At 31.8% G+C, this 16511-nt stretch overlaps 1 protein-coding gene across 1 annotated transcript in view; it reads left to right on the top strand.

Moving 5' to 3' along the window:
• Luzp2 (leucine zipper protein 2) overlaps positions 1-14257 on the top strand; it is a 286032-nt gene extending 271775 nt beyond the window's left edge. Inside the window, exons 9-10 of the mRNA XM_027936693.2 lie at positions 13296-13373; positions 14153-14257. Coding sequence (XP_027792494.2) covers positions 13296-13373; positions 14153-14257 — 183 coding nt within the window. The remainder of the gene's footprint in view (positions 1-13295; positions 13374-14152) is intronic.
• Positions 14258-16511: the final 2254 nt, after the last annotated feature.

The raw sequence follows: 16511 nt of genomic DNA, 5'->3' as shown, positions 1-16511 counted from the left end.
TCAGGCACAGTTGCAGGCCAAAAGAATAATATAAATAAATGAAATCAGTCAACATAGCCTATAAGAACTAGTGGAAATTGTGTGAACATCAGTTTTCGAGTTCTAGACCAGTGTTTCCTAGCCCTATCTTTAGCATTGTATTACCTAGAGAACACTTGCAAAATATTATCCCCCAAGATGCACTCCAAGAAACTTAATTCAGCTCTCTTGTGAGTGAGACCTGGATATTTATTTCACTTATTTTTAAATTTCCCCACACAATACTAAAGTGCAAATCACTTTTATTAACAATGATTTTCATATATAAATAATCATAAAATCATTTGAAAAATTAAGATTATGAGCAACTACTCAAGTATTCTATATAAATAGAACTGGGTGGATTGGGTGGATTTTCTATTCTTTTTTTTTTTTTTTTTAATAGCATGTGCCTAACAACTCTATTCCAATCCAGTTTATCCTGAGGATTATGATCCATAATTTGAAGCACTTTGCAGTTGAAAAAACGTAATCTCTGTAGTTGTCATACATTGCTAACTTTTTTTTTTACTTCTATTACCCTATATTTGCATTTTAAAGAAGAAAACTTCTATGTGAGTTTTTGTAATGTTGACGATGAACAATTTTGGTATCAGCTTGAAAAGGGTACAGTGAATTTATCCTAGTTGAAACCTTCATTTATTATATAATCACCTTCAATATTCATATATGCATATATAATATATGTGTGTATATACATATTTGTACTTATGTATCTCTGTGTTATTGATCAATAAACTGGAGTACAATTTTATTCATTGCTAGACTTTATAGAGAAAGCTGGTGGACAGTGACCACTCTAAACTACAGAGTCTAGGTTATGATTAATCTAAAGCATTGAGAGCCCTATAGTTTATTTTTATGATTCCCCAATGTTGAATTAAAATCTATTGACTTCTTACAATTTACAGAAAGAAAAGTGGGAGTATTTGGATTGGTTAAAGCTATTGTCCCTGAACTTGTTGGAATTCACCTAGAATATTCTGAATTTTGTTAAGGATTGTGAAATATATCATTTCAACTTCAATATGTCAATATAAAAATATCGTCAACCAACCTGACACTATACAAAGAGAGAAATTTAAGTTTGACCTTTGGATTGCTTCATTGCACGTTTCAAATGACCAAGAAAGCAGAACATTCCTTCATTTAAGAAAAATAAAAAGGCACAAAATACATTCTTGGCTCATTTTCCTCATTTATATTCTGTAAATCTTGTATATATTATAAAATATTGGCATATGCCTTCTTATGACTTTTCTTCAATCAGAAATTGAATCAGTGCTTCTCAGTTTTATACAAGAAAATAAAGTAGGTGATAGTGTATCTTCATTTTAATCTTAATAACCTTAATTGACAAAATAATGGTTACCACTTTTATTTTAAAAACTTTTTAAAAAAGTTTTTTCAAAGAATTTTAATTTTAATTCAGAAATTTTAAAAATAATACAAGTAAGTTAAAATAAGTACTTAATGAAGGTAATAACAGAAAAGATTGAAAACAAAAAAAAGGGAGGAGCAAAAATAAAGATCCATTAAACTCAGATTGAGTAGAAGATATTGATAAAGGTTAATATGAACCCTCAAAGTTTGATTGACTGAACAGTTTCATCACTCCTCTCAGATAATATAACAAAGAGGGAGATACAGATATTTTAAGTTAACATTTGTACATCTGCACAGAAGAGAGCGATGCTCTCTCAATGCTTTGAATGAATGAAAGGGGAAAATGGAATAAATTATTTGTGAAAAACTTGATAGTTTTATGTAAACAACTTTATTGAGATGAAATTTGAACACCACACTTTCAACCCATTTTAAGTGAATATTTTAGTGACTCTTTGCATTTACTCCATTGTCCAGCCACTACCACAATCTAGTGTTGAAACATTTCCATCTTCCTAAGATTCTACTGCCTTTTTTTTTACAGTCTTATTCAACCACAAACTTAGTCTCCATAAGCATACATTTCCTCTTTTCCATAAATTTTATGTGAATCGATCATACATGAAATGTAATCTTTTTCATCTGACTTCGTACACCTAGTATAATGAGTTTTAGTTCAGACATGCTGTAGAATGTATCAATAGTTAAATCTTTTTTATTGTTGAACAGGATTTTATCATATGATTATATTTCTCTTTTTGTTTTTAATCCATTTACTATTTGGTACCTTTTGGATTGTTTAACTTTGTGGTTATTCTGAATAATAATGTTATGAAAATTCACATAAATATCTCTGTGGGGTCATATGTTTCAATTTCCATGGGGTAAATGCCTATAAGGGGAATAACTGGGTTTTATTGTAAAGTCATGCTTACCTTTTAAACAAACTTTATCCAATGTGGCTGCACCTTTCACATTCCTGTTAAAAATGTGCAAGAGTTCCAGTTTCTCCACATCTTTATCACCATTTGTTGATGTCAGACTATGTTGAAAAGTAGATTCTGATGAGAATTTATCAAAAAGAAAAATGAAATATTTTCTCCAAGAACAGAAAGTTTTCTTTTGTATGATTTCTTATAACTTTATTCCTTCATTAAAGTTTGTGATCTATCCCGAATGATTTTTTTTTTTTTTTTTTTGAGGATGTGGTAAGTTTCTACTTTCATTATTTGTCTTTTGGTATTCAGTTGTCCTAAACTTTACAAATTAGTTGTAAAGAATATCCTTTCTTTATTGAACTGTTCCAGCACTTTTTTCTACAATTGGCGACAAATGCGTATTTTTAAGCTTTCAATTTTGTTTCCTGAATTTTTGTCTATCCTTTTGCCAGTACCACACTCTCTTGATCATTGTAGCTTTACAGGAAATTTTGAATCTGGGAATTTAGAGTACTTGGACTTTGCTCTTCCTCTTCAAGATGATATTAGCTATTCTGAGTCTGTTGCATTCCCATGTAAATGATAGGATCAGGTGTCAATTAAATGAATCAGAGTTTAATTTCCATAGGGACTGCAATAATTTCTGAAGAAATGTCATCTTAACAATATGTTGATTCTTCCAATCCATAAACATGTGATGTCTCTGCATTTACTTAGATCTTTTTAAAAATATTTTTCAGCAGGGATGTATAGCTTTTTAACTAAATATTTCAATTAACTTATTCACTGAACGAACTTGAAAATTTGCAGAAGAAAACTTTAAAAACTATAATTTAAAATATGGAATAGCTTCATTAAATGCTAAATTAGAGAGCAATACTATATACAGCTGTTAAAAACATCTAAAGAAAAAATAATATTTAAATCAATCATTGTGTAAATCAGTATGAAGTTTCCTAAGAAATGATTATATATGGAACACTCATATGGTCCAGCTTTACTACTCTTAGGTATTTGTACTAAAGTCAGCATACTGTAGCAATACATGCATACACATGATTATAGCTATACAATTCACACTAGCCAAGTTACTGTCTATCAACAGATGAATGGATTAAAATAAACTCTTAATGAATAAGTGCCAGAAATAGAATAAACAATTGTAGGAGGCACTACCATATGTTAGATTAATGAAAAAGAACCATCATGAAACAGGGTCAAACAAATGAAACATTAGGATGGAGAAAAAAAGCAATCATGTTAGTATCCCTTTCCATTCCAACATTCTGTGATCCTGAGCCACCTCACTGAGAGCTGGTACTGAGTCCTTGCATTTTGAATTTAATTGATTATACCTGAGATTGAAGAGCATAGGAGAGACATAGATTTGAATGCTAATTTGCTATTTCCTAACTTGCCACTCTGGTCTAAGTGAATTTGTTAATCAGATTCATTATCAACATAATGTAGACCAATGGTTTTCAAAAGATGGCTAAGAATCACCAGGTTGTTCAGTTAACTTGCTTATAATCAGGTTCTACTTCCACCTATTATTCTTCAGTAGATTTTCCAGTGTATTTTTCTTCTGTCAATGTTTCATGCTAAACACTCTGTAAAACTCTGATGTTGAGTTCTTGCAGTTTTGTTCTAATTTTATATAATATGTTAAATATTTTATATTCGAGAACATAGATGTTCATATTAATTTCTTCTAAGAAAAAGTTGCAATTTTAATATATAAAGTCTCACAATATTCTATGGCAAAAGATCCAAACTTAAAATTAGAGATAATGCTTAATCTTGGATACTGTGAGAAGCATGCTCACCTGTCCAAACACAGAGAAGGGACTAAGAGAGAAAAGATACCGGGAAAGCGATGGTCTTGATGCATTTAATCAGCTTTGTATCCCCTAGTGTTCAAGGTTCCTCATTGGTTGAGTATTGTAGTCTTTACAGTCTTCCTGAATGTTGTCAGGTTTTTACTGTCTCCTACTGGGTTATTTAAAGAAATGTACCTTAGTTGTTTTCACTTCCCCTTGTTTTCATGTGTCAGGAATGTCTTCTTGATATGAATGCATTTTGACACATATAAAATTTTTACTTTAATTTACCTAAGTTACTATTTCTTAACAGGGAGATTTCTTTCTTGGTTAGGCCAAACCTTTTCCTCCCCTTTGTGTTTGTCAAGGGGCTGTTTAGGTGAACGGACTTTGGATCTGCCACATCCATAGAATATGGTGCTATTGTGTGAGTTAACTGCTTGTAACTTACCATTCTGCTATATTTACACTCCAGCTGCTTTTCCTACATTCCCCATGTTACATTTAAGGCTAAATCCTATATTCTGAAAATGGATCACTGTACTTTGTATTTTTCACAGATACCTTTGAGGGTTTGTTCCACTTCTTGCCTATGCTCTCTGCAAGCCAACTAGGGTGACTTAGGAAAATGTCTTCTGGATTCCTTAATTCTTTTTTTAGTAGAAAAATAAAAGTTAAAATTGCTCGCTAAAGCTTAACACTACATTGAACCATCAGTCTGGGGTATATTTAAATTATTTTAAAACCTGTTTTGCTTAAATGGTAATATTGGATCACATTGAGAAAGCTAAAGATGTACCTACTCTATCCCATTTTCCTGCAGCTTGCAAATGTTCTTCATATTGTTTATTAGCTTATTGAGATTTAGAGACAATGAGCATTTTATTTTAATTTTCACTAGGGATTCAGAGTTAAGGCTCAATGTGAGTGCATTTTGCAATGTTTGTGATTCCTATAAATAGCAAGCATTTAATTTTTTCTTAATGTGCTAAGAAAATGCAAAACAACAATGGCTTATGTTTAGTACTGGGAGAGCTTGCTCAGCTTCATGCCATTATGCCTGCTTTGGAATCTCTGAGCAAAGGGAGTCTATTAAACAGTACAGCATTGTCTAGGGAAAGGAGAGAAGAAAATGTGAGGAAAATAAACCCTAGAGCTGCATTGCGGCAAATGATGCCAATTCTTTCATGGTAAAACAATTTTGGCAGAGATTTAAGATATTCTTGTTTCCTGATTTAGGCCACACTGATTGTGTGACATTTGATGAGTTGTTAGCCTGTATGTGGTTAAACTGAACATTTTAGCAAAACTATGTGCTGTTATAATTGGGGTAAGAGACAATACAACATTGACATTCTGGGCCTTATACCATATGAAGAGGTTGATTTACTAGGAAGCATTCTTTATTATGGTACTGTGGTATTTCAAGAAGGAGCAGGCATGCCTATGGGTAATGCAAAAATGGTAAATAGTTTCCAAAGGTCTTCAATGTATGCTTTTCCCATTGGATATAAATCTTCATGTTTATCCTCCTATAAGCAACTTAATTTAAACAAGCAGAAAAAAAAAACTCAGTTGTAAATTCTTTCTAGAAGCAGCATAAAAGCTTTAATACTGGTTACAATATCCATTTGTTAAGTAAAATATTGCAAACAGCATGCTGATATTTATTGTAAAAACACTGGCTAAACAACACTGTGGAATAACAATACTTAATCTAACTAATTATGTTCTGACCTTGCCTATCTCCTGCTTCCTCATCTGGATTCCCATAATATTTGGATGATAAATGCATTTGTCCTTCATTTCAGTTCACCTTGCATTTTAGTCATCTGTATAAGGTTCTCAGTTTGAATTAAAGAATGAGAATATAGTAACCTTTGTATTGTAAATTAAGGGTTAGAGAAGGAATATTATATGCCTGGAGGCAGCTGCTTTAGGGACATGGATATTAGACCATGCCTTCCTTACAGCCTAAAACTACTGCTGTCCTCTCTAGCAGCTGAATAGAGAATTCTCACCTGTTTTCAGCATATTTGTTTTGAATTTTTTAATTCTTTGTTTTCTAAAATACTGTGTTATGCTGGACACAGTGCCACATCTCTGTAATACCATCAACTGGGGAAGCTGAGGCAAGAGATTGCAAGTTTGATATCAGCCTGGGCAACTTATGGAGATCCTGTCTCAAAATGAAAGAAAGAGAGAGAGAAGGGGGCAGGAAGGGAGGGATGAAAGGATTGGGGATTTGGCTCAGTGGCAAGTGTCCCTGGTTTCAATCCCTAGTACTGAAGAAAGTATGTGTTCATACATATAGTTCTGCAATAAATACGACAAATCAATTTTGTGTACAAAGGTGGCACCAAAGAAAAATTTAGCCAAAATTCATTTATGTTTCTGAGTAACACATTTAATTGCATTTTGGTTTCATTTGTAATGGTCTGAACATAGTAGTTATTAGCCTCTAGTTTGTCCCATCTCAATTAAATATGGAGAATGAATCACTTTTATATCTGTCATAGATTTTTTGTTGGTGTAACTTCAGGTTACCCAGCTGTTATATTTGCATTAATTATTCTGAGTTACTTAATGTTTTAGAGAAAGTTCATAAGAAAAGTAATTAATCTCTCCTGTGCAGTACAACTAAGTGTTTAATACTAATAACAAAATTAGAACAATTGTCAGGGCCTGAGGTACAAACTAAAATACTTGACTATGAGTCTCTATAAATGATTCCTTTTGCTTTAATTCTTAAAGATTTATTTGTTATTTCTGAGACTAGGAATAAAATTAAAAGTACATGAAGATCAAGTGTCTCTTCTCTACTATAAGCATTCTGTTGATAGTTGATTCAATTATTGTGATCTTTTGAAAAGGTTATTCTGAATATGTAACTTTATTTTCATAAATAATTTTCCAATGGAGAGTTTGCATAGAACTCAAATATATGCATGACTTACAATGTATCTCTTCGCAAGTGTTTTAGTGCCTAAGTAGATAATATGGACTGATCTAATCATTTTGCTGAAGAGGAAAAAAAAAAGATAATAAAAAAAGAAAGAATCCTTTAAAGTTAAGGATGATTAATAATATTTTTATCTTTCCTTATTAATCATAAACAGAAAAGGAGAGAACAAGAACCACAGACCTAGAAGGAAAAAAGAGATGTTAAATCTTTTGACAATGTCAAGATTCTATAACAACTAATCAGTATATTGATATCAGAATAGTAAAATTAAAGTGACTGAATCCCATAGAACTTAAGTATTTATTAAGAACAGGAATTTTGATTGAAGTAAAGCTGCTAAAAGAAGAGGAAAAATGTAAATTAAATTAAATTGAGCACTTGAGAAGTGCAGAATATTCCATTAGGAATTATTATATATATTTTTTATTGAATCCAATTCTTCTAATAACCTGTTGAAGTCGTTGTTATTTTGTTGACCTCACAATTAAGGAATTTACAACTTCAGTAAATTGAAATAAGTTTACACAGCTATTGGGGGTAAAAAAAAAAAAAAATGTCTGGGCCAGGCACAGTGATGCAATTATTTAATCCCAGCATCTAGGCAGGCTGAGGAAGGGGAATCACAAGTTCAAAGCCAGCCTCAGCAATTTAGGCATCCCTAAGAAACAGAGTGAGACCCTGTCTCAAAATGAAAAATAAAATGATCTGGGAAGAATAAAGGTACTTTGCATTAGACAGAGGAGAGTGAAGGGAGGGGAAGGGGTATGTGGGTAGGAAAGATAGTAGAATGAATTGGACATTATTAACCTATGTGCATATATGATTACATGACCAGCGTAATTCTATATCATGTACAACTAGATGACTTGCTGGTTGAGTACCTCAGGTTCATTCCCCAGGACCAAAACAAAGAAAAAAAATTGTCTTAATCCATTGGGGCTGCTATAACAAAATACCATCAACAGAGTGGCTTTTAAAGAGTAGAAACTTATTTCTCACAGGTTTGGAGGATGGAAATTCCTACATCAAAGTGCTGGTGGATTTCATGTTCCGGTGAGGGACCATTTCCTTGTAATTGCCGCTATCTCACTGAAACCTCAGGACAGAAGCAGTGAGGGATCTCTCTGGAAACATTTTTACAAGAGAAAAAAATCCCACATTTGAGGCGGGTATTCTGATGACCTAATCACGGCCCCGCCCCGCCCCGCCCCAATATCTCTGCTCTCCTAATTCTACCCCCTTTTGGTTTAGAATTTCAACATATATATTTTGAAGTGTGTACAAATACCAGAATTCTAAGGTGGAAACAGCTACCTCCTAACTTTGTTCACATTGCCATGTTACTTCTATTATCTCACACCATTGTGATGTCAACACTTTGGCAATATATACAGCATTAGCTTCATTTCACAAGTGAGAGTATAAATGAGATTAAATTGCTATTTTCAATCAACATTCCACCATCAAGTACTGTCCTGTCCTGTGAAATTTTCAATGTGACAATTATAGACAAATTTAAATGAAACAAAGATCCAAATAACTACATATTAATGGACTTTCCATTAACCCCCCTCTTTAAATATAATTTCTTTTGATATCAATTCTTTTAAATGTTCTTCATATTAAAATACTGCCCTTTCTGAAATATAGTAGTCTGCATTTTGATTGATTTATCTTCTCTAATATCAAAATTTAAACTTAATAATGCTAATGACTAGAAACCTCAGTGTTCATCAGCATGTCCACATTATCCCAAATAGTAGAAGACCAGGATGGGACTCAAATTCATTCATGTGTGACTTCAGAGCCTATTCTCTCCCCATCACAATGAGAATTCTGATAATTATCAGGAATACCACAGTATTATAGACCCCTCCACCAAACATTGTGATCACCTGGTTTTTCTTATGCATATAAGTAAGTAATTAGCAGGACTTGTATCATCCACATAGTTTTTTTGTTACCTAAATTGCTTTGTGGTCATAAGCCAACATTTTTCAGATGTTAGTTCATTGACAAATATCAGAAGAAAACTAATTTTTTTTCATGTTGTTGCTGAAAATGTGTGTGTGTGTGAGAGAGAGTATTTTTAATCACTTTAATAAAGATGTGTTCATGGCTAGGCCCATTTCATTTTTTCCCAGTCCATAATTTATAAATGCAACTGTACTCCTCCCTAGGTCTCCTACATAATTGAGTAGGTGAGCTGAATATTGAAGCAGCTGAAGTTGTACATGCTTTCCTGATCAGTCTGCATATTTTATTACTTTAATTTCAAGACCTGGGTACTTTACTAATCAGGCTGAATTTTTACCTAATTGAGATCATGAAAGTGTTTTGAAGGCCTGTGCTAGCATTTAATTGTACCATTTTATAAAATTCCCCAAATAATTAACAAAACTTTGTTTCTTTTAAGACAAAAATAGTTATTTTTTATAACCAATCCATCATTCACTATACCCCATTACATCTCTGTCTGTTCTTCCCCAAGTGAAATAATATTGTTTAATTATACATGCGTGAGGGAAAATTACATCTGAATTTTTTTTTCTGCACGAGAAAATAAATGAGGTTCAAATTGATAAAGAAGGTTGAGCTTAGAGAGGCACTTTTCTAACTTACACTTTACATTTTCACAAAACTGTGCATTGACCTATTGGCCAAGTGAAAACAGATAATCCTTGCATAGATAGTAATACTTAATATAAAGAGACACATGAGTTATATCCATAAGAATGGGGGGGGAGAATGAAAGAAAGAAAGAGAAGATAGAAAATAGGAAAAGATCTGAATAAAAGGCAAGTGGGGAGGAAATCAAAGGAAGGATGGAGAGATAGATTGAGATACACATAGAAATAGATAGTTACATGTAGGATCAGAGAGGCAGAGAAAAAAAATAATTGCATATTATTTTGAAAATGATACAAATGTCAAAGTACAACAGTGAAGTTTTATGTTTTGCCATCCCTAACTTTTTCGTTTGCTTAGACATTTACAATGTTATGAAAATCTATTTTCAGTGTACTAGCTTTGCATTATTGTGATATTGTCTGTATAATTTTCTATCATGTGTTTTCAGATTAAATATATTTTATGTAAGTATCTTTAAAGAACATTCTCTTCACAGCTATAAATTATTTATCCATTTTTTTCACCATTATTCAATTCTCCTACTTATATACAACCACTATTTTATACAATCATCATTTTGTATTCTTTCTTTTATATTATATACAATCCCATAATGATTACTTTTGTGTGCAAAGTTCTTTTATTTTCATTTTCTTTCAATAACAAATTATTTCCTCTGAAGACAAAATATCCAAAATGAAAATATGCCATACCATGAAAATATTTAAAATAATGTGTTAATTTTATTAAATTAATTCCAAACTATATTAATTTATTTCCATACTATCATTATAAAAGAGATATACAGACAGAAGGATTGTTAGTAGACAGAGAACTCTATTTTCATATATACTGCTGATAGAACATGTATGGTTTTTATTTCTTCATTTAGAAACAAAATATTTTACCATTTTAATGATTATTTATTAATGTTAGCATAATTCTACATATCAGTGTTCAATATCATAAATCACTACAATTGCCTTTTATTAAATATATAATATCAAGTAGTCTGCTATATTAACTATAGATATGATTGATTTATTATATATTTAAAATGTGTCAGATATTTTATTCCCAATTCCTTCTTCATTTAAAATCTGTGAACAACCCATAATTTCTATTTTTTTCCCCTATGAATAAATAGGGAACATGATCCCTGGGCCAAAAGCAGTTGAGTTACAGCCCCCATGTCCAATAGTGAACAAGTGAATGAGTGAACTCATTATTAAGTTTTCTGAATGCAAAGCCTGCTCCTCTCACTGCTTAGGAACTTGATATACTTGATCTCAATTTATCCTCAAATATCTCACAATGATACATACATTATTTCTGTGATTTTGTGTATTTTAAAGATTATGAAGTCTTGACTGATTGTACCTCTGATGCCCCCCAACCCTGTTTACAAAATGCATATCTTTTTTCTCTCTCTCTCTCTCTCTCTCTCTCTCTCTCTCTCTCTCTCTCTCTCTTTTTTTTTCTTTTTTGGGTACTGGGTATACAATTCAGTGGAGCCATATCCCCAGTCCTTTTATTCATTATTTTTTTATTTTTATTTATTTAATTTTGAGACAGGGTCTTGCTAAGTTGCTTAGGTCCTTGCTGAGGCTGGTTTTGAAACTTGAGGTCTTCCTGGCTCTGGAATCGCAGGTGTGAACAACCACGCCCAGCTAAAAAGTACATATTCTTTTTACCAGAAAATATATTTTCGATATACATACTAAATCCTCTCTTATATTGTTTCTCTCCCAATTTTGTCAATATCTTCAAGAGAAAATGAGCATATTCTATAATTATTACTTCCTCATAAAGTCTAAAGTACCATTCATCTTTAAAACAGAATCTTGTTGACATTTACATAGGTGATGTGCATAAAATTCTCTACCATATAGATACCATTTTATAATTAGTAGTTTAATTTAAATCTCCTGTATGATTAACTTTGTTACCTTTCTTCACTTCATTATCCATGTGGACTTTCTCAAGAAATATGAATAGTGTGTTCATCTTAACTATTCAAACTTTTGACGATTTTCCATATAGTTCTTTTGAAGATATTTCATTATAATCAAGTGTTGGAAGATATATTTGTGTTAGCATTTAAAATCATAATCATAACCACTGCCCTGCTTAGACTCTAAATCAATGTCTTCCTCTGTATGAAAGTAACAGGCATAGTAAAGAAATGTTTTAACTCCCCCAAATCCCATAATTCAGTTGCTGAATTATTTCTAAAATACCTAAGACCAAGATATTTGCCACATAATATGGCAAAGATGCTTGAGGGAGACAAATATTTTTGCAGTATTGGTGTTTGTGTCATGTAATGTGTGTGTGTATGTGTGTATATGTTGCTTGCTATTCTACCCAGAACACTGTTATGATTTAGTACATCCTTATTAAAGGATGAACAAAGAGAGCTTCTGGACATTAGTTGCCTCCTTATGTTAATAATTTTCATCATTAATGTTATAGACAATGTACTGAAATCTTAGTAGGTTTAGGTGCACTGAGATAAATGCCCTAAATTTTTAAATTTAATTCCTGTGAATACTTAGGAGCAAACAGTTCCTCAATGGAAAAAAATAAATAATGAAATATATATTGAATACTGAAATATTGAGAAAAAGGGAATACTTTGTCCAAGGCCACAAAAGTAGTAATAGTAAATTTAAGAATTTGAGCATTGGGAAATCATGTACTTCTTAGTCAATGGGTTTAAACACAACCTTGTTGTGCTTAATCATAAAATCTCTCATACAAATAGCACTTTTTGTCTCTTTCTATGAGTTGGAATTCTATTTTAGGTTATAGCAATAAGAATTAAAGAAAATGATACTTACTGAAAGTACTACTGGGAAATTAGGCAAAGAAAATATTGATCTGACAAAAAGTTTTGTGTTTGTGTGTACTTAATAGTGATGGTGAAAAGAAAATCTGAGTTTGAGTAGGTGGCACCAAAAATGAAGCTGAAATGGAATATTTTTGATTGCCAACATAATTGATGATAATAATAGTAAAATGAAGTTCATTGGTTAATAAAATTTAAGTTATAAAAATAATATATTTTGTCATGATACTGAAGACTTTTTGAGAGACTTATTGATGATAGTATCATTTAACTTGCTTCCTGGCTTGCAATATTGTTATTCCTACAGAACAGTGGTTATTGACATTTTTAAATTTTTGAGTCCACACGCATCACAAATATAGTAGTTCTATAATTCTTCCCTTATTTTTAACTTTCAAAAAAAAAGGAAACAAAATTTCTATTAGAATTGAACTTCTTTGTAGCAGCTGATTTCCATAAGCACTGCTGAGATCTCAAAACTGACCATGAAAACTTGATCTGTCATTGAAAGTCCCACTCACGTTGTACTGATTTTGTCCCTAGCTTCCCTTTCAGTGTTCATCAAAGTGATGGGAACTTAAGGGAATTTTTCAAAAGAGTTTGGCTCCTACTTTTCTTTGTTTAATTTAACTAAATTGACCTATTTTTATTTGCCACTTTTATAGGAGGGCAGAACCTGTTTAACAAAACACAAGGACAGTCCCCCAAGAAATGCAACTGCAGATTCAGAGCCTGTCCCACAGGTATGTGCTTTCTTGGTCTGTTTTATTTTGATTATGTTGGGAAGTACTTCTTGGATCCATTGCAATCAGTGTGTTTGCTTTAGCTGGAGACAGGGTGGTACTGACTAGTACTAGAGAGTTCCTTCAACAAGGGCCATTGGACCTGTGTGGGGCCGTGCTTTCCACTAAAGATTCTCATAAGATTCACGGTGAAGGAGCTCTCCCTCAACTTCACCCATGCCACAACCAAAAATATGTATATGTACATACAAAATGTACATATGTATATATACGTGTGTGTGTGTGTGTGAACAGAGTGCAAAATACATGCAAAATAAACTTCCTATGGGATGAAAAAGAATAAAGAAGATTTGGGAAAGCAAGGTGGAAAGGGGTACCTATCCCACCTCCCCCTGCCAAAAAGAAAAAAAAAAACACCATCAACACAACTCAAAGGCTTCATTCTGAATTCTCTTCTGTATTGCTTTATAAGTAACCAAAAATATTCCATTATAGCAATCTTAAGTTTTATTAGGGTTAGATTGGTCAGACGTGAATGGTACAATCAAAATTTTCTGAAAGCAGTTATTGGAAGTCTGGCTATTTATGTACAAAATGCTAACTTCCATGAAAGTAAAAGTATTAGCAATTTGACACATTTGATTTGTGTCTGTGATTAGTTTTCCAAAAGGTGTTGATTTAGATATGGATTTTCATTACCATCCTTTAGGATTTTATATTTTTACCTGAAAATGGTTTTATTTTGATTCTTCTAATTGTGTTTCTATGTTATTTGACAGAAATTGCAAATGCCTCTGTGTTCTGAATGTGAAGTGAAAAAGGCTCCAGAGAAACAATTAACCAGCTTTGAAGGGATGGCGGCAAGAGAAGAGAAAATACTGTAATGGATGTTAAAAACATCCATTTGCTCTTGTATTCATACTCTTTTTAGACAACAAGCTTGATGGAAATACTAAATTTCTAAAGCATGCATTTTTTTCACGATTTTATGTAACTTTATAAAGTAATCTCCACGTAGTCTGAAAGTTTCCAAGCTGATTATGATCCTTGAGCAATAACCTATACTGGAAGAGGATTTCTAATCATAAGTATTTCAATGTCATCACCAAATTGCCCAGTATAAATTGTCCTGTTTTGAACTAAAATGCAACATAACTTTTAATTATTTTTATTCATTTGCATATCTGATACTAGTTGTTTTATGATCTAGTTGTTGAAATCAACTGGAGGATAATTAACTGTTGTGGGTCTTCAGTATTCTGAAAATTCAAATCACAATCATATTATAAAGATTTCAGTCTATACTGGCAAACTGGGGTCACTTTACCCAAGATTGGAATTTTCTCTACCTGAATACATTCTTCATGTCATTGCGGTTATTGCTATCCTTATTCTTTTGAACTAATAATAATTATTTTATGTAAAAAATGCCAAGGCAATTTTGTCAAGGATGTATACAGGTAACAGAAGTTATTAAATATGTTTTGCATCATGTCGACAAAATATTTGAATGAATAGCCAAATTTCTGACACATTCTCTTTTTCTTTTACATTTTGTAGACACATGTTAATAGATATGTTTCTCTCTACTAGAATTATTCCATACTAGAAATCCAGCTATTTGAAATGAGCAGCACAAATTTTGATATGAATTTGGATAGTGGAATATAGAATAGGAGGAAGGTTCTAAAATAGAATAAGCAAGAAGACATTATATATTTAAAAATGGGTATTTAAAGAAAGTAAAATAGCTATGTAGACACACAAAATAAAAACAGACTCATATTTTTTAAATTAATGTATTATTGAAAGTAATCACTGTTATGTTTTAATCCTCCAAACTAGGTTTCTACATGTGGATGTCAGTATTAAATAGCTGCATTCAAATCTGAAAAAAGTTCAGAATCAAAGGGAATTGACACTTGAATAATAATCTGGTAGAATCAATGGAGCATCAAACTTGCAGACTCAAATTAATGGAGTAACAGACACATTTTATAAATTCAGAAAGCATACAAAACCACAGATTTTATAAAATGAATCTCTAAAGCAAAAATGAATACATTTGGACTTTCTTATATGGAAGTTTATAAAAACATATTAAATGAAAATTTAATTTGTAATCAGTAGATGTACTTACTCTAAGATAGAATGGTGTTAATTTGAGCACAATGGCATATTTGAAGAAATGTAGTGATTTGGAGAATTTAAAAATATCACTAGTAGTAAAAGAAATGTTTTTCTATAGTTATGTAGCAATTCTACTTGCAAAATAGCTCAGTATCCTTTATCAATATTTTGCATATAACAGCCTAATCAGAAAAGAAAGAGAAATAATATTTTAAATGATCCATACAATTTTCAGCTGAAGCAACTAAGATAAAATAAAAGAATCAGGTCAGAAATTCCTGTTGACTCAATTCAAATTCAAAAAAAAAAAAAAAAAAAGAAAAAGAAAAAAGATAAACAAGAAAGAAAGAAAGGCAAAAAAGATCATTTTGTTCTACAAGGGAGTGGGGTACTAGTCTCCAGACTCTGCTTGCTTATAATTTTCCCACTGCATCCAGGTGTCCTATCCATCCCCTTTTACAAAAGGAAAGGAGATAATTTAGCTTTAAATTAGAACTACTCTGTCACCCATCCTCTTGTCCTAAACTTTTGTCCTAGTCCCTATGGGTTCTATGAAACATTGATCACCAGTTTTCTTAACTTAGAATGTTTTGAGACATCTAAAGTTGTTATGAGAGACAACATTGGAAAATAAGAATTTGTCTTATTATTAATGAAGTATGAGCAGTTTCATATTTAATTGATTATTTTTTCTGTGTTCTGAATCACTATTCTAGTATGTGACAATGTAATACATTTGCTCTTCTTAATTACTGCCTTGATCAAATGGGCTTTGAATCATTATAATGTACATTAAAAATACAGCCTTACGCATTCTGCAGGGTTTATCATGCTATATTTATTGCATAAATTCAACCCCTTCTCTCCCTCCCCTCAAAAAAAAACTGGTATCATGAGATTTCTATAAGTATTTTAAAGAAATATTCTGGGAATTTATTTTAATGGTTAAGTAGGGGGGTGCTTGTTAATATGATCCATAACTGTACTTTAATTAACGGATTTCATTTA

The sequence above is a fragment of the Marmota flaviventris genome, chromosome 9, assembly GCF_047511675.1.
Source record: "Marmota flaviventris isolate mMarFla1 chromosome 9, mMarFla1.hap1, whole genome shotgun sequence".
Taxonomy (NCBI): Eukaryota; Metazoa; Chordata; class Mammalia; order Rodentia; family Sciuridae; genus Marmota; species Marmota flaviventris.
Note: the sequence above shows the minus strand (reverse complement) of the source record. Positions and strands in the feature narration are given on the sequence as shown.